This window comes from Cricetulus griseus, assembly GCF_003668045.3.
Source record: "Cricetulus griseus strain 17A/GY chromosome 1 unlocalized genomic scaffold, alternate assembly CriGri-PICRH-1.0 chr1_1, whole genome shotgun sequence".
Classification (NCBI taxonomy): Eukaryota; Metazoa; Chordata; class Mammalia; order Rodentia; family Cricetidae; genus Cricetulus; species Cricetulus griseus.
The window spans coordinates 103,608,820-103,630,106 of NW_023276807.1; the positions used below are offsets into that span (position 1 = coordinate 103,608,820).

Below are 21,287 nucleotides of genomic sequence, written 5' to 3' on the forward strand. Positions count from 1 at the left end.
GCCAATCCCTCTCCTGCCTAGCTACTGGCTATTTTGCATTTTATTAGACAAATCAGATTCCTTAGGCAGACAATGTGAAACACACACAACAGGTCTTTAGTAATTAAACAAATGCAGCATAACCAAATGTAACACATCCTCACATTGTTAAACAAATACAGCATGAACAAATGCAACACATCATTACTCAGTTAAACAAATATGCCACAACAGGTATTCACAGAGTCCAGAAATAGGGTTGGATCCCCTGGAACTGGACTTATAGGCTGTTGTGAACTGCCTGATATGCATTATGAGAACCACACCTGGGTCCTCTGCAAGAGCAGCAAGTGTTCTTAATTGTTGAGCCATGTTTCTAGCCCCTTGAAAAACTTTAAATAGGGTTTTGTTTTTCATTATTCTACTTCTGAGGATTGGCACCATTTTTCCATGAGACTGATGGCCACAGAATAAGTTTACAATGACTACTTTACATATCAGAGGGTGAGTGTTGAACTGGGTTGTTTGGCTTGTTCCCTGTAAAGTCAGTTTTTATTGGCATGACCAGTACGTATTTGATAAGTTAAATTGCTGTACAGTACAGTAAGTGTTCAGTACATCTTAGCTTTGTGATAGACTGTATGCTTTAGTTCCTCCATAATTTATTCACCTGTGAGTTTGTATCCTGTAAGTGACACAGTTAATTTTAGTTGAACTTCTGTGCTAACTCAGGCATCTTCCCACAGACCAGAGTGAACTCTGAGCAGGAACACTTCCTCATTGTACCTTTTGGACTTCTCTACAGTGAAGTGACTGCATCTAGCTTGGTGAGAATGCCCTTCTCTTTGCCATCATGGTTATAAAGATTATATTAGACCTTGTAAGTGCTCTTATGTCTAGTTGCAGAGCCTAATTGAATATATAAAACTGTGGTTTGTTCAGAGAGGAACCTTTGAAAGAAGCCATGGACACTTTGAATTTGACTTTCAGAGTTTACTAATAAGGGTACCTTGAAGTCATCTTGAAATTTAAAGGTTTGCCTCTTTGTTTGCAGGTTAAGGTCAATCTACAAGGAGACATAGTGGATCGTGGAAGTACTAACCTAGGAGTAAATCAGGCTGGCTTCACATTGCATTCTGCAATTTATGCTGCTCGACCAGATGCTAAATGTATTGTGCACATTCACACACCAGCAGGGGCTGCGGTGAGTATGCCACAGTGGGAGCTTCATATGTTTTATTTATTTGTTTGTTTGTTTTTCAAAACAGGGTCTCTCTATGTATCTCTGGATGTCCTGGAACTCATTGTGTAGACCAGGCTGGCTTCAAATTCACAGAGATCTGCTTGCCTCTGCCTCCCAAATGTTGGGGCTGCAAGCATGCACCACTATGCCCAGCTTTCTTTGTAGATTTTAAAGCTCTGACTTGCTTTTACTTGTTGTAGGAAGTAAATGATTCTAAATTGTTACATATTTTATGCACACATACATACATAATGCTTGGAGCTGGGGAGAGGGTCAGCAAGTAAGAATGTTTACTTCTTGAACAAAGGACCTCAGTTCAAGTACCTAGGATCCACATAAAAAACTGTGTGTGGTTGCATGAATACATGTAAATTCATCACTGTGAGGGGGCAGAGAAAGGAAGATTACTGGGTCTTGATGGCTACCAGCCCAGCTCTAGGTTTAGAGAGAGGCACTCTCTCAAAGGTAATAAGGTGGACGGCAATGGAGCAGAATAATTGCTGTCTTTCTCTGGTGTATATGCTTGTACAGGTATTTACCCACATCTACACTTTTCCTGTATATCTCAGTCACACACAGGAATAAAAACTTTCCAATGGTTTGATTTTTCCTTTTAAAAATCTCTCTTTCTGTGTGTATATGTTGCTGGGGATAAAACTAAGCCTACATATAACATTGAGCTATACCTTCAGCCTCTAGTTTGACTTCCTTCCCTCCCTCCCTCCCTCCTCTCTTCCTTTCCTCCCTTCTTCCCTTTCTTCTTAAAAGATAGACTCTTGCTATGTAGCCCTGGTGACCTGGAACTGTATAGCTACTTGTAGCAATTCTTTTGCCCCAGGCTACTGAGATGGGGTCTCCTTATGTAGTCTAAGTTGGCCTTGAACATATGATTCTCCTGCCTTAGCCTCTCAGTCTGAGGACTATAGCTCTTTACCATTGCAGCTGAACATATGTTTTCTTTATTTCTATTTTTTTCTTCTGTTTTTTGAGATAGGGTCTCTCTGTGTAGCTCTGGCTATCTTGGAACTTTCTCTATAGACCAGGATGGTCTTGAACTCACAGATTTACCTGCCTCTGCCTCCAGAGTGTTAGGATTAAAGGCTTATACCACCAGGCTTATACCACCATGACCAGCTTAAATAAATGTTAAAAACTAGCATATTTTTGGACACATTTGGGGGAATTTTAGGAAGCATAAAGGCTGTGTAAATTTTTGTTTGTTTGTTTATAGTACTGAGGATTGAAGCAAAGGCCTTATGAATACTAGGGCATGTGCTCTACACTGAGATATTCCTTAATTTTCTTTTTACTTATTATTTTGAGTCAAAGTTTTATCCTGTAGCCCAGGCTGCTTTTGAAATTAAGATCATTCTGCCCCAGTCTGTGAGTAGCTGGACTGACAGACCCCGCCATGCCTGGCTGCTTATTTTTTATTTGTGACTCTACTTTAAAAGTGTCTGTGATTTCTAGGCCACCTGGTCTATAGAGCTAGTTGCAGGGCTGCCAAAACTAGCAGCCCTTGGAAACAAACAAATAAACAAAAAATAAAAACAAACAAAAAACCCTTTACTATATTGCCGGGTGTAGTGGTACATGCCAATGGTATAGGCAGATCTCTGTGAGTTTGAGGCCAGCTTGGTCTACATAGTGAGCTCCAAAGCTGCATATTAAGACCCAGTTTTGGGCTGGAGAGATGGCTCAGAGGTTCTGAGTTCAAGTCTCAGCAGCCACATGGTGGCTCACAACCATCTACAATGAGACCTGCTGCCCTCTTCTGGTGTGCAATCATACATGCAGATGCAGACAGAAAACTGTATAAGTAATAAATAAAATAAAATAAAATAAAAGATCCTATGTCCTTAAAAAAAAAAAGACCCAGTTTCAAAAAAATAAACCCAAAACCAAAAAACTCACTTTACTATATTATTTAGATACCTATAAGAGGAATTATCGTTATGTAATTGTCTGTTTGGTATAATTTTTATCTAATTTTCAGATTTTTTTCTCTTATCTACAGCCTAAATTAAAATGTGAACAAAACCTTGAAGCACTTGGAAGTTTTCCCTTTGAGACACAACTCCTCATAGGGCCTATTGTGTGCTCCTTTCATGAAGACTCACTGTGTTAATAAGAACTGACTGGCATAGTATTTGTAATCACTGGGAAATTCCAGGCATGGGTTTTCTCCCAAGTTCTCCCAGATAATGTCAGGGGCCCTACAAGTAAAGTTTATATTGAAGTTTATGGGTTCATTTATTTCCAACAAGAGAATGAAATTAAATATATGTAACTGTCATTTTATTTCTATGAGGAAAGCATTTGTGTGTCATGAATTCTGTTTAACTGTGACTTTTCTTTGTCATGGTGGCCACTTGGTGTGTAGGTCTCTGCAATGAAATGTGGGCTCTTGCCTATCTCCCCGGAGGCACTTTCCCTTGGAGATGTTGCTTATCATGACTATCATGGCATTTTGGTTGATGAAGAGGAAAAAATTTTGATTCAGAAAAATCTTGGTCCTAAAAGCAAGGTCAGTAACATCTCATGGTATTTCAGCTGTAGAGTCCAGAATGGTCAGTCTTGATGCCTTGTTCTACAGGTCTCCCTGACTTTCTCTTAGGTTCTCATTCTCCGGAATCATGGGCTTGTGTCAGTTGGAGAGAGTGTGGAGGAAGCCTTTTATTACATCCATAACCTTGTGGTTGCATGTGAGATCCAGGTAGGCCATTGTATTTAGCTTATAGTTTATTTGGATGTTTCTGGGGTTCATGTGGATTTGCTGGTACTTGACTTGCAAGAATGAACGTTTGATCAATTGATCAATCCCTTAGCCATGATGAACTCATGATTTGGAACTTACAAAAGATTGCTGGGATTTTTATTTCTAGTTTTTTATACATATACATGCATGCATCACTTTTGGAGTACACACACACACACACACACACACACACACACACACACACACACACAAATATGCTATGCCCTGCCTCCACCTCCTGCTGTCCCTACTACTCATTATGACATCTTCCAGGTAATGAGGAATAATTTCCATTTTCCTATGAATGTCCATATTTTGTCACTGTAAAGAAAAATCCCCGAAAATGGCCTTATAATCAGCTGTCCCACATGTTTTTTATAAAGATTTATTTATTATGTATATAACATTCTGCCTGCATGTATGCTTGCATACTAGAAGAGGCACCAGATCTCATTAGAGATGGCTGTGAGCCACCATGTGATTGCTGGGAATTGAACTCAGGACCTCTGAAAGAACAGCCAGTGCTCTTAATCTCTGAGCCATCTCTCCAGCCCTGTCCCATATGTTTTATTGCTTTCATTGGAGAGCTGTGTGTGTTACAGTATCTCTTTGTGGGTCATCTGGTTCTCTTGATCTCCATTTGGAACCAAGTCATAATGTTTACTTGTTTTTGAAAAGGTTCGAACTCTGGCCAGTGCTGGAGGACCAGACAACTTAGTCCTACTGGATCCTGGGAAGTACAAAGCCAAGTCCCGTTCTCCAGGGACTCCAGCAGAGGAGAGCACTGGATCACCTCCCACATGGCAGATTGGGGAGCAGGAATTTGAAGCTCTTATGCGGATGCTCGATAATCTGGTGAGAATGGTGCTTCCATTTGACAACAACCTCATTGTTCTAAAGCTCAAATTTTATTTGTGTAGCAGTTGAAATGGCTGTCTCCATGTGTATTTGAATGTTGTCACACTGCCATCTTGAGGAATTATCAGCTGATTCTTCAAACCCAGTTGATTAAACATCCATAGTCAATGTAGTACTTGTGTCTTGTTAATCACAGATGGGTCTTCAGCCCCAGCTAACCAGCAATTATAGGTTCTTAATTCAAATATATCTTCTCTGAAGCCTCACAAGCCAGGCCTGCATTTTTCTCAACATTGTTTCAAGCAGCCATAGAACAATCCACTTCAAAAAACTTCACAGTCCTCCCCAAAAAGACATGGTAAAGGTACATTACAACCTACTATTCTGGTACCAATTACTATCTTGGTTTGCTTTGTATTTTTATGATAAAACACTAACCAAAGGCAACTAGGGAAGGAAAGATTTTATTTCATCCTGCACAATTTATTATTGTTGAATGTCAGGACATGACAGCAACTCAAGGCAACAACTAAAGCAAAATTCAAAATTCATGAAGGAATTCTGCTTACTGGCTTTCTCCGTCTGTCTTGCTCAGCTACTTTTCTTATACAATGTAAGGCCCGGCTACTTAGAAATGGCACCTCCCACAATGGGCTGGGCCTTCCTACATCAATTAATAATTATTAAATAACTCAGACGTGGCCATGGGTCAGTCTGATTGAAGGTATTCTTCAGATGAGGTTCTATTATCCAAGCTGACTTTAGGTTTTTGCCAAGTTGACAGATGAAGCTGTAACACGATAAATAAATGAACCCAGAGACTGATATTGGGGTTCAATATCAGGGAAGCCAAGTAGATGAGCTAGTAGAGAGCTCTTACCTCTAAAAGGACTGGGGTGCTCCTTTTCTCAAGGTGGTTGGAGAGTGAATGGTTGCTCCTATCCTCAATGTGACTGGAGAGTGAATGCTCCTATCCTCAGTGTGGCTGGAGAATGAATGCTCCTATCTTCAGAGTGGCTGGAGAGTGAATGCTCCTATCCTCAGTGTGACTGGAGAGTGAATGCTCCTATCTTCAGAGTGGCTGGAGAGTGAATGCTCCTATCCCCAGAGTGGCTGGAGAGTGAATGCTCCTATCCCCAGAGTGGCTGGAGAGTGAATGCCTGATACTGAGACCTTGTTCCTGTCTTATATACCTCTAATGAGTTCTGGGATTAAAGGTGTGAGCTATAATTCTCTTTTAGCCTGATTAACTCTTGGGTAGATCTGAGTGGCCTTGATCTTACAGAGATCTGTCTACCTCTTAATCCTGAGTCCTAGGATTAAAGGGGTGTACCACCATCTCTAGCTTCTGACTGTTGGGATTAAAGGTGTGTATATGGCTTTTATGGCTTATGGCTGACTTTGCTTTCTGAATCTTCAGGCAAGCTTTAATAAATCATAAGTGATATATCACCATATGAAGCCAATGACACCACCTTCCAAAGTAGCCTCCTATTATGCTGCCTATGGGGATAGTTCTAAAGTACTCCTGTCACAGGTGTAGCCTCTTGAATGTGTGGATGTGGCCTCCATAGTCTCATGTGTCTTGCATTATGAACTTCAGTGAGGGACTCATTTTGAGTTTGAACCCATTAAATAATTTAGTAAACATTTGTCTGACACATAGTGTTACCTCTCTGTTTCCTAAGATAACTTTTTTTGTGTTTGTGTGTGGAGTACATGCAGTGGTACACATGTGGAAGTCAAAGGACAGTTTGCAAGAGTCAGTTTTCCCTTTCTAACATATGGGTTCCAGGACTGAAATCAGATTGTCAAGTTCATTAGCAAAGCACCCTTCATCTGCCGAGTCATCTTGGTGACCCTTTCTCTATGTTATATAGCAAAAATAGTTTCAGCTTAGTGATTTGAGACAGCATATCATTAGTATTTCACCACTTCCTGGGTCAGCAATCCAGGCACCAATGAACTCTGAAGGCTTGAGGGACGATTCACTTCCAGAGAATATTTCTGTTTCTTTGTGGCTGCAGTATCCATGGTAGCTTTTTTTTTTTTTTTTTTTTTTTTTTTTCCCAGAGCTAGCAATGTGGAGGGAGACCCATAAAACAGGCACTGTTGTTCTGTGTAATCCATGTCTGTTATCTCCAGTGATTGTCAAGGCATAGAAGCAGATTTGGAAGTTCCACCTAGGCCCAGAGGGGAGGGAGTGACAGAGACCTGGGGTCTCCTGTGCAATTTGTTTGTCTCAACTATTGGGTGCTAAATATTGGATATTTGAGATGAGGAAGTCTCCAGCTATTTGTGAGGAAGTTAGCAAACAAGTTGACCCAATAGAAGTGTGGATTAGGTGGGGTGCATCCTTCAAAGCCTCACAGATAATCATAAACTCAAGCTAAGACTGAACTCAAACGTTGTGCTCAAACATCTGAGCACCAGTTCTTGAGATTCTTTGGGATATGTGTGCATGTGCTATGCAAGCCAAAGGATACTTTTGGCTCTCTCTCTCTCTCTCTCCCCCTCCCTCCCTCTCTTCCTCCCTCCTCCCTTCCTTCTTACTTTCTTATTTTTTTTTTTTGAGGCGCTTTCTCATAAGATATCTAAAGTAAAACCTTGTTTTGAGATTTGGAGTGTTTCTCTCTGCTTGGATTCTAGGGCTACAGAACTGGCTACCCTTATCGATACCCTGCTCTGAGGGAGAGGTCTAAAAAGTACAGTGATGTGGAAGTCCCTGCCAGTGTCACAGGCCACTCCTTTGCTAGTGACGGCGATTCGGGCACTTGTTCGCCTCTCAGACACAGTTTTCAGAAGCAGCAGCGAGAGAAGACAAGATGGCTGAACTCTGGCCGGGGTGATGAAGCTTCTGAGGAGGGGCAGAATGGAAGCAGTCCCAAGTCGAAGACTAAGGTGTGGACGAACATTACACACGATCACGTGAAACCCTTGCTGCAGTCTCTCTCGTCCGGTGTCTGCGTGCCAAGCTGTATTACCAACTGCTTGGTCTGTGCCTACCTTACTGTTCATAGTTAGATGATGTAGAGCAAGTTGGGCAGCTGGGGCTTCGGAGGCTTTGGGAACTTCCCTTTCTGACCTCACTAGTGAGCACTGCCTATGTGACTTGCTTCCTTCTGAGCTAAAATCTACTTTATGTCTTAGCTAAAATCCCAGTTAATACTATCTTCTTGAAACTGCTTAAGATACAGTGTGCCTCTTCAGTAATTCTGGCTAACCCAACCTCACACATAGCAAAAGTACTAAAGAACTTACGTGAGTTAATCGAAAAGCAGGAGCTCTCCTTTAACTCAGTGTGTGTCTGAGGCACCTTACAACTTCATTTATAAAAAGGTACTTATGGCATAAACCTTACTCTTCAGTTCGTCATGTTATCAAAACCTCTTTGCCTCTGGTGTCTTCTTAAGCAGTTTTTTTCTTGTGGCCAGTTCTTTACTGACCCTTGTCCTCTTTCAGCATTGTTGCCTCCCTTTATCCCACAGCCTCCGAATGCTCACACCCGCTGCCCTCTGCATGGACTGTTGCATGTGAGTAGACAGCCATGGTGGTGAGTCTTTTGACTCCTGCTGGGTGTGGCATGACCCAAGTGCAGCGCAGGCCATCTACAGGCACCAGCAACAGGACACGGCCAGGGGTACTGGTTTAAGTATGATTGCTGCTCAGGGTTCTCATTTGCCTTGAGAGTTGCTTGGTGCCCCACTGCCGAAATATCCCTCCAAGGATGAGTCATAATTTTGTATAGGCTAGCTTGGACAATCTGCCCAGATACTAAGCTGATATGTAGCAAAAGCCCATAGCCACAGTCCCTCGTGCAGGGATGCTGTCCATGCATGACAAGCTCAGCTAGCCCAGCTTGTCCTGAGGCAGGGACAAGCAGACAGGAAAGTATTCTCCATTTAAACATGCTTTTACTTTAAACACTTAAAAGAAAAAGAAGGTTTTCTCTTCTCTAGGTGGCTCTGGTGTGGTGAGGAGCCTCCAGGCTCCTGAGCAGCTGTGTCATGTGGGCAGGAACCCTGCTTGACTGCAGCTGGCCTCAGGGCTTGAATGTGTGGCTCTCCTCTTCCTTCCCCCTGCCCTTGTTTTCTTCATTTGATTTACTTGTAAAAAGAAATGTACCTTACAAACAAACCCCTGTCTGCTGATGCTGTGAGCGCTCTGCATTGCTGGAGGCTTTGCAGAGCACATCTGCAGCAGAAGCTTCAAGCACTGGAACTTAGCTTGAAAAGTCAAGTTATTTGAGGCATTTAGTCGATGTGTGCTTCAAAGGGCCTGGTCAGCATATCTGTGTTTATTACTGTTCTGGAGTAACACAAGTTCAGTGCAGTGTGCCCAGGTTGGTATATTTTAATTTATAATAATTGCTATTTTCAAATGTGTTCAAGCTTCTGAGTGGCTGTTTTAATGTTTTTACTGAAATTATTTTTAATAAAAAGCTGGAGTTATTTTTGTCTCAGAAGATAAGCATCAGTGAGTACCCATGGCTCCATGCCCATTCCACACTCCTTCACAGTGGCTAAGCATTTGATGGTTTTGTTGCTTCCTTTAAAGTCCTTTATGGTTTATGGCTCTTTTATTGCCTCTCAAAAATATTCTGAAAGGCATAACTCTCGCAAGATGGCTTGTTTTACTGTTCAGTGCCCACTCGTACTTAAGTATTAGAATTTGGCTAAAAATCTCTTGTTTTATTGGAGAGCCAAAAAAATGAGAAATAATTAATAAAAAGTGCAGCTTGTGAACAATGTGCACTGATACCTAAAACAGCCTTCGAGGACTCATGAAGCGCTTTAAGTTTGTTTGGGATATTTTTGTAACACTTAAAAGTATTAAGTTATATAAAATATTTGACATCACCAAAATCTTCTACTAGGTAGCTACTGTATTGGTGCTAATACAGTACTTTTCTTGGGTTGAATAGTGTATAATTGGTACATTCTGATGTTTTCATTTATTTTAATGCAAAACTTTGGTGATGCCCACTCTCGCCTCACGTGCAGTCTCTGCCTACCCCTGGGGTAGGAGCATCACATTGCTTCTCATGACTGTCATCCCACGCTTCCAGTTGGCTTTGGTGTTGGGTGACTCTCAGGGCGGTGAACCAATGGTCTCTGGGGGTCCTCCTCTGGCAGGTCCACGGGTTATGATGCTCAGCTGTGTAGTTGCCTTTGCGTGCCAGATTTTGAGCTTTGTTCATGCCCCTTTTTCTATCAGTTAGGACTTTGAGTCCCATCACTTGCTAGTTTTTTTTTTTTTTTTTTTTTTTTTGTGGCCACATCCCACTCCTATAGTGACTCTACTGGGTGACCCAGGAAATGTGGTCATTGGTTCCGTCCTGTGATGTTCAGTGCATGATCAGACGTGATATTATTTGGACAAATTGGATGCTATGGTGTCATTTACTGTTGTCATAATTCTGACTTTTCACCTATTCTTGATATTACAGTGGACTAAAGAGGATGGACATAGAACTTCCACCTCTGCTGTCCCTAACCTGTTTGTTCCATTGAACACTAACCCAAAAGAGGTCCAGGAGATGAGGAACAAGGTGTGTATTACTGTCTACATTTGGTGGGAGTGTGAGTGTAGAGTTGGGAGGGGTGCCATATGCTATGGGGTAAAGAGTGTGCGTTTTCTCGCAGAGTTATCTTTCTGCAGTGTTGCTTCTGCTCATAGGTTGGGGTTCCACTGTTTTTTAAACTGATGCTTGCTCAATAGTAGTTCTGAAGTGGAAACTGCAGAGCCTGATCCTAATAGGAACACACAGTTGCCCCCGTCTTTTAGGATTCATTCAGAGAGCCGTGAATAGTGTTTGGTGTGTTAGACCATGAGAGCCATCAGCATTTGCAGTGTTACTAAAAGACGGATGCATAGCAAGAATTTCCCACTGACTTACTAAGTACCTTGGAAGGTACTTAGTGGAAGATCTGTATCTTGCCAGAGCCACGTGGAGGGTGTGAACAGACAAGAGTAGCCCAGCCCTTCATGCCTGTAGTTCATCACTCCTGTGTGCAGTTCGGCCAGTACCCAAAATTAGGTGTGTCCTAGCCATCCTGCCATCATGGGGCCTAGCTTGCACATGGCCAGGGTCTAAGTGTATAAACAACAGGATTGAAAGTTAAAGCTTGCCTTCTCTGTACTGCTCATGTGCCTCTTTTCTTCCTATCCTCAGATTCGAGAGCAGAACTTACAGGACATTAAGACAGCAGGACCTCAGTCCCAGGTTTTGTGTGGTGTAGTGATGGACAGAAGCCTCGTTCAGGTAAGAAAACACAGTGTGTCTGACATTAGTGGGTGGTGACTAAGACCATCTACTCCAAAGTTATTCATGTCTTGGGAGAGAATGATGTTATAAGGTGAGTATTCTAGGACAGTGTTAAAAATATTCAGCTAATCCAGATACTTTACTTGAGTTCTAGACCAAGTATAAGCATGCTGAGGGTGTATCCACCCTTCTAGCCCTGCTCCTTATAGTGCATGCATACTCAAGGGGTTTATCTGCCACTGCTTTGAAACTGGGTTTCCTGGTAACCTCCGGGTGCTGTGTAAATGCTAGGAGAGGGGTGGGCTATGGACCTTTGTTTTGGTATATACTCATGTCTGCGACACAGTGCTGCTTGGGATGCGGAGTGGGTGGGTGCTTGTAAATGTGCTCCAACCACATTTACATGCATTTCTGTAAAATGACTCACATGGAGTGGCCCATTGACACTAATAGTGTAAGTAGTTATCTTTGAAAATCAAGATGCCATATGATGCTTTCAGTCTGACTGCAGGAGTCGATGATTGTTGTTGCATTTTTTAAATCTGGCCAGCTGTGGTCCTGGTTTCATGTCCAATGTCTGCACGTACCACTGTCATCACCAACCCATGCCGTTTATAAAGCCCCTGCTGCATGCTCTTAGCTGGCTTCATCCCGTGGTCTTGGTTGATATTTTTAAGGTTGGGCCTGGTGTGCTCTGATGACTCAGTTTACTGTTGCAGGACGCACCCCTCTCTGACTGTACGGAAACTATCGAAGGGCTCGAGCTTACAGAGCAGACCTTTAGTCCCGCTAAATCTGTCTCTTTTAGAAAGGTACTCACTGCCTTGTCCTAACCTACCTACTGGTCCGCGGTGCTCTTTTCCCTTCCCTCCCCAAACCAGCTCCCCTCTTTAGGCTTTGTCTTCGTTAATGAAGCAGCTTGACAAGGACCTTTAAGTCCTCTGTGAGATTGTATAGAAGGTGTGCTCTTTTTTAAAAAAATAATTTTCAGCATTTTACGTTTTTACCTGAAATGGTCCACTGGAGCCACATGGTGCATTTCTGAAGTTTTGAATGTGACCTTGGCTAGTGCTTGCCTTTGGGTTTCAGAGTTTTCCTTTTACAGGGTACATTTGCAAATGGGCTTGTCTGGGCCCTGTTGGCAGTGACAGCTTTTGCTGTGACCTTCCCTCACTTGTTCAGCTTTGATTGTAATAACTGGAAGCCTATTAAAGATGTCCCTTCAGATGGATAAGAAATAAAACATGACAGTCTTTGTCAACCCTTGTAAATAAAATGCATTTATTTTTAACTTTAAATAAAATCTGATCTAACATTTGGGGGGAGGGCTGAGGTATGAAGATTCAAGGTATCATGTTTCAAGGCCTGCCTGGAACATACAGGGAGAGTTGTCTCAACAAACAAAGGAATAAAGCATAGTGGCACAGCCAGTAATTGAGGGCTCAGGTAAGAAGGTTCAAGGTCTGCCTGGGCATCATAGAGAGGCTCTTTCCCCCCAAAAGGTAATTAATTAATTAAAAATAAGATAAAATAAGTAAAAAAAAAATAAAAAAGAGATAACTCAAAACAAAAAGTGGCTAATGCATGGCTCAGAGCTTGAAGTTGGGTATTTCCAGGCTGTCTTTTCTCTACATACTTGATATGAAATTCAAGTACTGTTTAAAAGGTGTTCTGATTGCCAGATAGAATTAGATAAATACTGGGCTCCTTAATTCCTGCCTGGAATCTCTCACAATAGCAGTATTTTTGCATATTTTCATATTTATATATCAACCTAGTGAGTCTTGTTTCCCCACTTTTATGTTTATTTCTACATACCTCTAGAAGGAATTTGCCAGAGATCAGGGGAGGGGATACTCTACCCTCCAGCTTGCCTTTCCTATTGGTACGTTGAACCTTAAGTCATGTGAGCCTATCAGTTAATAATAGTCTTTACCTGCTGTTTGTAAAGTTGTGTGTGTGTGTGTGTGATCTGTCCTAGGTGCAGTCTATAGGCTGATCCTCCAGCTTTGTGGGCTACAGCATAGTTACAGTCACAATTGCTGTTCTGTCTTTTGGACCTGGTACATTTCATAGGTTTTTGACTGTTGGAGCTATTTGGAAAGCTTCAGGGTAGCCAACTCTGTTAGAGGATGCATTTTGGACTGGTTCTTCATCTGGTGACAGCTTTATTTGCTGTTCTTAGCCGTATTCAGATGTGGGCAGGTCATGTGGGTGCTTCAAGGTCATGTTCTTACCATCTGAACAGGTTCACAGGAGAGCACAGTGCAGGCCAACCCCAGCTCACTTACGTTGGGTTGGGGAGCATGTTGACCTGTGGATGGAACACAGGACCTTGTATGACAGGCAGGTACACTTCCATGAAGCTGCTCACCTAGTTTGTAAACTTCTTACAAATTAAGTTCCCTACCTTAGTTACTTTTCTTGTTGCTTAAGAAAGGAAGGGTTTGTTTGGTGCAGAGCTCAGAAACACCTGTGTCCTAAGTATGCCCTCCCAGAGAGGCAGGCACAGAGAGACTTATGTCTCTTTTGAGTACCTGAGAAACAGGGTTTTGGGACTTGGGAACTTGTGGCTTTTTTGGAAGGAATTGCTTAGTTTTGGACTTTTCCTCATTGCTGATGGCTGTTCGTCCAGTGCTGGGATTGCCTTCCCCAGGCTAAGGAGATAGCAGAGCCTTTTCTACTTGAGTTTCACACAGCCCAATGTGGAACCTATAAAAATCTGGGTTACCTTCTGAATTTTATTGCAAGTGCATTAAGTGGTAGAGATAAGGGTATAAAGAGCTATCTTGCCATCTCTCTGCTCATGGCAGGGAAGGACTCTGCAGTTAGTCTATGTATTGTGAGTTTTCCTGTGCCAACAGGCACTTCACTAGGGCCTTACCCTTCATGCTGTGTGGCAGAAATAAATGCCAAGGGGAGTAAGACTATTTTTTGGACTCTTTGACCCTGTGATATCTGCCTAGCATGTTCATGGCCCAGTACTGTGAAAGTCAGATCTGAGTGTCTCTCTCTCTCTCTCATTCACTTTATATCATGGGCAGTTTTTTTTTTTTAAGAGTTTAAAAGAAAAACAATATAGGGTCAGGCGTTGGTGGCGCATGCCTTTAATCCCAGCACTTGGGAGGCAGAGGCAGGTGGATCTCTGTGATTCAAGGCCAGCCTGGTCTACAGATCGAGTTTCAGGACAGACTCCAAAACAATACAGAGAAACCCTGTCTCAAAAAAGAAAAGCAATACAGGTTAGGTGAAAATCTTGATAGCTGCAGGAGGAGAGAGGCAGAAAGTCACGGTTTATTTATTTATTTTGGTTTTTTGAGACAGGGTTTCTCTGTGTAGCTTAGGAGCCTATCCTGGCACTCGCTCTGGAGACCAGGCTGGCCTCGAACTCACAGAGATCTGCCTGCCTCTGCCTCTCAAGTGCTGCGATTAAAGGTGTGTGCCACCAACACCTGGTTTGGAAGTCATGGTTTTTAAGTTAAGATGGAACAGAAATAGCTCCTAAGGAAAAGAGAGATTACTTCTGGGAGTGGAAAAGCATGAGTGAGCTGAAGAGCCTAGACTCAAGTCGGTCTGGAGAGATGAAAACCTGCTGTTCTGCTCACTAACTCAGACCTTGGAGTCTTTGTTTCAGTCATAGTCCAGGAGTGAGAAAATATTAAGCTTTCGTGATCCTGCCTTCTTGAAGGAAAGGCTCAATCAGAGGTGGCCTGACATTTTTTTACAGTTGATCTTATCAGCACCTTGGCTGGTGGAGGGGCTGCTGTGTGCTTCTTGAGGGCCAGCTGATCCAACAGGGGAGTCTTGCTTATCCTCTAGGACATCAGGACTTGGTGCAGAAGCCTTGCTGTCTCAGTGATGTGGATAACTGCGTCATTTGATTACATGAACTTGGACATGGTGACTCTTAGGTGCTGCCAGCATACTGCTGTGTTTACAGAATGTTGTTGCTTGGAGAGTCTTGCTGATAGGGTACTTTTGTGAATACTAAAGTAGAGTAAGGCCGTTGGACAGGAAAGGGCTTGTTTCAGCCATCATTAGCAAGTGACAGAATTCAAATTCCTTTCTGTCTTGCAGTGGATGGGCTACTCATAAATGAAAAGTCAGTCATCCTTAGGCGAGACCTAAGGAAGGGTTCCTTCACCATGGGTCTTTAGGCTCTTCAACAAAGCTGCCTGTCTATTCAGTATGTTTGCCTTTTTCTCCTGCGGGCATCTGTGCCACCACTTACACATGGAATACTCTAAATACTTTGTCCCCTATTCAACCAGACACACCAGCTTCTCCAGTCAGTGCCTGAAGACTAGTTGCTGGTGTGGGTTGACTGTCTCTAGGAACTAGTACTGTCAAGACACTGACTCCCTCTGGTGTTCACCACTTGCCAATGTGTGATCTGAGGCTCCAGGCCTACCATCTGAATGGTTTGGGATACCATGGTTTCATAGCTGTCATTTAGTCATGTGCATGTTTGTATCTTCTGGGCCATGTCGTTGAACCCTTGAGGGCCACTTTCCTCCTGGCAGTGGGGTGGGCAGGCTGCCCTCTCGCTCCCACTGTGGGTAGGTCTTTACAGTCTTTCATCTTTTCTATGGTAGTAGTCAAGAGCTGCCTTAGTGCTTTGCTTGCTTTTTTGTGTTACACTCTCAGTTTCCAGATTCATCAGGTAGGCAAGTCTGCTGTTTTGGGATTTTCTGTTACCTGTGAGTGTTGTGGGAAAAGTTCAGGAACTGTTTGTAAACCAGTGTAATAAACCTATCAGAAGGGCAGAAAATTTGTTAAACTTTAAGTTCCTAAGCAAATCTCAGGTCAGGTGGTGGTAGTGTACACTTTTAATACCAGTACTTAGGAGGCAGAGGCAAGTGAATCTCTGAGTTCGAGGCCAGCCTGATCTACATAGTAAACTCCAGGACAGCCAGAGCCACATGGTGAGACCCTGTCTCCAAAAACAAAACACAACAAAGAGCGTAAGCAAATCTCCACATACTTTGACCTGATTGTTGTAGGGTGAACATTTTCTGAGGTCATGTGGGAATGGATTGCTTGGTAAGCAGTACCCAGGGTTAGTCCTCTGCCATTTTGTGTTTGCAGGGGCAGAGGAGGCTGTTCATCATGGGTGTCTGTGCCTGTGCTCTGTACCTTGGTGTCTTTGCTTTTCAAGTCTGCCTTGGCCATGGGTCCTGGTAGTGTGGTCCTAGAATTATTGTGTGCTCCTGGAAAAGACCTCCACCCCTCTGCTGTTGTTTGCTTGGGAGGAGGGGGGTCCCATAGGGCCAAGTGGTATAGTCTTATAAGCCCCCACCTCCCCCTGCCTGCTGTTTTCCTGGGAGGAGGGTGGTCCCACCAGGTCAGGCTCCTGCATATCAATCTCTTTGGTCCACAGGGGGAGCTGGTGACTGCCTCCAAAGCCATCATTGAGAAAGAATACCAGCCCCATGTAATTGTGAGCACCACAGGCCCCAACCCCTTCAACACGCTCACAGACCGTGAACTAGAGGAATACCGTCGAGAGGTGGAACGGAAACAGAAGGGCTCTGAAGGTGAGTGCTCCTGAGATCTCTAGAAAGCAAGAGGAGTGTCTACAAACTTCTCTGTGTGAGAAAAGACTTGTACATGAAACACAAATCTTGTTTAAGACCTGAGCAGTATGTTCTCATGGTCCTACTCCAGTCATTTGAGCTGGAAAGAAAGAATTACAAGGTTAAACACGCTGGTAACGGTGCTTGTCAATATGGGCCTGTATAAGGGACACTCTGCAGTGATGTGTCCCAGACACATGTGTTCCATCATAACATAGTGTATGTAGAGGGGCTTCTGCCCAGACCAGGTTAAAACTAGAGCTGCAGCTCTGCTCTTCCAGAAGCTGTAGTGGTGAGAGGGTTAGAGGACACAGCACTCAGGTTGTTCCTCCATCTGGGGTTTATGTAGAGCTGGTCATTTAGGATTTCTGTCCATTTGCCATCACATATTAATTTTAGGATTAGTTATTGGGGAAGACAGCTTAAATATTATGTTTAAGAGATACTTTTTATTCATGCAGTATTTCTGCCAAAAGTTTCCCTGAGAAGAGGCCTCCTGATTAATTAATTTTCATTGGTCATAACTAATAAGTTCAGGGGCAGGCACCATCCCAGATACTATGCATGCAGACATCTGAGCTCATCCTTAAAGTCCCTTGGAGTTGGCTGGTTTCCAGTGGCCAGAGCAGGGAGTCTGCAGTTGGGGGCAATAGCTCTATGGGAACAGGGTGTGTTCATGGTGAAATCTGGGATTGGGCCAGGGTCTGTGATTTTCAGGGTTTTTTTTTTTTTGTTGTTGTTGTTGTTTTTTTTTGTTGTTGTTGTTTATTTGTTTCCAGACAGGGTTTCTCTGTGTAGCCCTGGCTGTCCTGGAACTCCTTCTATAGACTAGACTGGCATGGAACTCAGATTCTCTACTTCTGCCTTCCAAGTGCTGGGATTAAAAGTGTGTACCACCATTTCCCGGCATGATCTTCAGTTCTGAGCATTTGAGGCTCTTGGTTGCAATTTTATGTGTGTCCTTATTACAGTGGTTGTCATAGGTTGGAACTTGAAGCATGGTACTTTTCTCCATACCCTGTCTCCTGTGATTATGGGCTGTGAATTATAATGTTGGGAATGTCCCTGTGCAGGGGTGGTCATAGGGTGTGAGTTAGTATGGGGATTGCTCTGGCATGTTCCCAGACCATGTCAAGAGTAGCACTGCATGTTGCCATGGTCTCTTTTTCTCTTGGTCACCTTTTGACTACATTGGTCATGATTTTGTCAAAAGTTTTAGGAAAGTTTTACAACAAATGGAAACAGAGCTTAATGTCAGAATTTGACAAAACAAGTACCTCCAAACTCCAGGTTTTGAAAATCAGATCCTAACATTTGAGAACTGACAGAAGCAGGCCTATAGACTGTGGGACAACATTTGTGGGGCCATATTAGCCTCTCCCTGAGCTCCCTGCTTACCATACATTAGGAACCATTGACTGGTACTAGGAGGACCCTGGGTCAGAGAGATGTCATACCCATGAACATTGATACCAATGTTCTCAGAGCCATGAGATGAGCTACAGCCCAGTCCTTTGTTCTGAATCCCAAGTGTGCTCCTTAGCTGACCCCACCACAAACACGGCCTTGCAGACAGTTGTTAGTGTGAAGGGTAGACCACCCTCCTGGACCATAGTGCTCCTAAAATGACAGTCTCATCTGACTCAACTTTACTTTATTTGGTCTTGCTTTAGACTAAGTATTGCACTGTATAGCTGCTGAAGAAATATGAGTTTTGTAAAAAGTAGTCACTTAGTTACTCTGTGTATGCAACACACAGCCATTCAGGTCCTCATGATGAGGGGTTGCCTGTAGTGATCCTGCTCCTGTGGTTGGGTCATGTACATGTTTGCCCTCTGATGCCTCTAGTCTTGTTATTGTTTTTTCTTTTTCTCCTTTTCTTTTGAGTCAAACATTGCATAGGAGTTTCCCCTACATTGAGGCCCCCTTGGCAGTGATTGAACATAAACAATAGAGTGGCACTTACTTTGCCTGCGCCCTGTGACCAAAGCTGGCAGCAATGGGAGTGCCATAGGGGCACTGCCTGGAAACCTTGCTTCCTATTGGTGCAGCTCTTGGCAGATGGGTGGAGCCTGCCAAAAACTTGGGCTGTGGTGAGGCACTATTCCCACTGTTTTCTCAAAGGGGATAGGAAGCTTTTGTCCTTAGGCTACTTATAGGAGATTTTTAGATGAAAGGTGAAGATTTTTAAAATTATAACAATTGATACATATTTTCCTTAAATGAGAAGTAAATGGGGTTTTCTGGATCCAGGACCCCAGTTTCCTGTACTTTTTCCATTGGTCCTCATCAGTCTAGTTTATTTTAGAAAATTAAAACAAAAACAACACTGGAGTTAACAAGTTTAAATTCTGGCAGGGGTCTGGAGAAACATCTCATGGGCCAGCACTTGCTGCACAAACCCGAATCCAAATGTATCTGTCATCCCATAGAGACAAGAGAATTTCAGGAACTTCATGGGCTGGCTAGCTTGTAGTGTGCAGCTGCACACAACAAAGATGTGACCCTTTCTGACACCTGGGCACACATATAGATTACTGTGGGAAACATTTTGTGTAGGAAATTAAAACCTGGTTGGGCATTGGTGGCGTACGCCTTTAATCCCAGCACTCAGGAGGCAGAGTTTGAGGCCAGTCTGGTCTCCAGAGAGAGTTCCAGGACAGCCAGGGATACTAAAACCCTAAATAATGCTAGTGTGACTTCCTGGTTGACTGTGAGTAGGTGTTATTTTGTAGCCATAGGGGCTTCTCACTAACAGAGGACATGCCTAGCAGTCAGTCACAGGCAGCATTGGAAGATTCTCTTTTAGTAAGTCAAGTTATTTTGTGTGTATGTATGTGAGTGTAGGCATACACATGCCAAGGTGGGGCCTGAAGGTCAGGGGACAGGCAGCCTGTGGAGTTCTTGCTTTCCATTATGGGTTCCTAGGATTGAATTCAGCTGGTTAGGCTCTGTGGCAGTTTTACCTTCTAAGCCATCTTTTTGCCCTGAAAACTGTCTTTGTAATAAGGGTAGAAATTAACCAAGTGTGGTAGCTCATGCCTGTAGTTCTGGCACCTGAGAGGCTGAGGCAGGGTAGTTGCTAGTTGGAGGCCACAACTAGTTAAGTTTTTGAAATTCAGTCAGTATCTCAGTTGCATAGAAAAGAGCAGAGCCTGGTGGTGGTGGTGGTGCACACCTTTAATCCCAGCACTCGGGAGGCAGAGGCAGAGGCAAGCGGATGTCTGTGAGTTCAAGGCCAGCCTGGTCTACAAAGCTACACAGAGAAACCCTGTCTCGAAAAACCGAGAGAGAGAGAGAGAGAGAGAGAGAGAGAGAGAGAGAGAGAGAGAGAAGGGAGGAAGAAGAAGAGAAGAGAGGAGGAGGAGGAGGAGGAGGAGGAGGAGGAGGAGGTGGAGGAGGAGGAGGAGGAGAGCAGATTCCAGGCTGGGGACCTAGCTGACTCGTGAGGTGCAGCCTGAAGGGGTGGGTTGGCTGGCTGCTGTGCTACTGAGGAAGGGGATAGATCCTGAATTGCATCACTGTGCCCTGTGCTCACTGTTTCCATCTGTAGATAATCTGGACGAGACAAGGGAGCAGAAAGAAAAGTGTCCCCCAGGCCAGTCAGCTGTCCCCAGCACTCCTCCCAGCACTCCTGTCAAGCTGGAAGAAGGTGAGTCCTGTTGGGAGGCCTGGCATCAGCCCTGCTGTGAAAGGGGGCATGGCCTGTGTGCACTGGTAATGGAATGTGGCAGTCATTCCATTTCCTGGGAAACCTGAGTCAAGTTTTTGAGCTGTTGTGAGTGGGGGAGGGCCAACTTCAGGGAGTGTCCCTACCATCTTGTCATGTCAGTTTTGCCCTTGCCTGCACATTTCCCAGCAATGACAGGAGTCTGGTGACCCCTTGGTGCCTTCAATTGTGTGGAGACTGCAGGACTCTAGACCTGCTGCATTAATGAGTTCCCTGGGAGTGCTGTATGTGCCCTCTCTGCCTCTCAGACTCTGAGAGTCTGCCTCTCAACGCATGTATGTGTTGTGTGGTTTGACACGTGACACGTGTGTCCCTTAGTCTCCCGTGTATGTCTGTGTCTCCTGGCTCCCCTCATCCCAGTGTCTGTGGTCTATAAGAGTGGCTTGGCCTTTCTTCTTATGTAACCCAATGGCTGTGACTGAATGCATAGATTCTCTACTTGTGCTTTCTTTCTTGTGGCCGCCTTACAGCAGGAGACGGATGTGCTAAAGAGTACCTGTTACCCTAGTAAGTACCTGCGCCTGCCTCTGCTTTAACCAGGTGCTTGCGCTGTGCCTTGCTTTCCTGCTTCTCTGTTGCTTATGTTTTCTGTATACCCAAAATAAAAACAGAGGACCTTATTAATATGCTCAGTTTCTCAGTGGCCTCCTTGGTCACTAGACTGCTGAAAAGTGGCATCAGCTTCCCAGGATGCTCCTGGCCCCTATCACAGTGCTGCCCAGAATACCCTGGGCTACAGAAAGTTCTTAGCTTTCTTTTTCTTAACCTTTAAGAATATTTCTTGATTGCTTGGCCGGGGAGCTTTTGCCATAAGGGTTCAGTAGTAAATGTGAATTGGGTTCTGACAGGGTGGATTCTGCCACTCTGTTTTTGGA

General features: G+C 43.8%; 1 protein-coding gene across 10 annotated transcripts in view; it reads left to right on the forward strand.

Annotated features, from left to right (window-relative positions):
- The window catches only part of Add1 (adducin 1), a 59,408-nt gene that overhangs the window by 35,346 nt on the left and 2,775 nt on the right, over nucleotides 1-21,287 (forward strand). For 3 of the 10 annotated variants that reach the window (XM_027387156.2, XM_035452317.1, XM_027387157.2), the window contains 11 exons: nucleotides 726-806; nucleotides 1,034-1,183; nucleotides 3,606-3,749; nucleotides 3,840-3,938; nucleotides 4,659-4,835; nucleotides 7,488-7,832; nucleotides 10,288-10,389; nucleotides 11,014-11,103; nucleotides 11,826-11,918; nucleotides 16,487-16,643; nucleotides 20,236-20,334. In XM_027387156.2, coding sequence (XP_027242957.1) covers nucleotides 726-806; nucleotides 1,034-1,183; nucleotides 3,606-3,749; nucleotides 3,840-3,938; nucleotides 4,659-4,835; nucleotides 7,488-7,832; nucleotides 10,288-10,389; nucleotides 11,014-11,103; nucleotides 11,826-11,918; nucleotides 16,487-16,643; nucleotides 20,236-20,334 — 1,537 coding nt within the window. Of the gene's footprint in view, nucleotides 1-725; nucleotides 807-1,033; nucleotides 1,184-3,605; nucleotides 3,750-3,839; nucleotides 3,939-4,658; nucleotides 4,836-7,487; nucleotides 7,833-10,287; nucleotides 10,390-11,013; nucleotides 11,104-11,825; nucleotides 11,919-16,486; nucleotides 16,644-20,235; nucleotides 20,335-20,882; nucleotides 20,921-21,287 lie in introns of those variants that run through there. The other 7 variants (XM_027387161.2, XM_027387162.2, XM_027387158.2 and 4 more) reach the window with 7 other exon arrangements.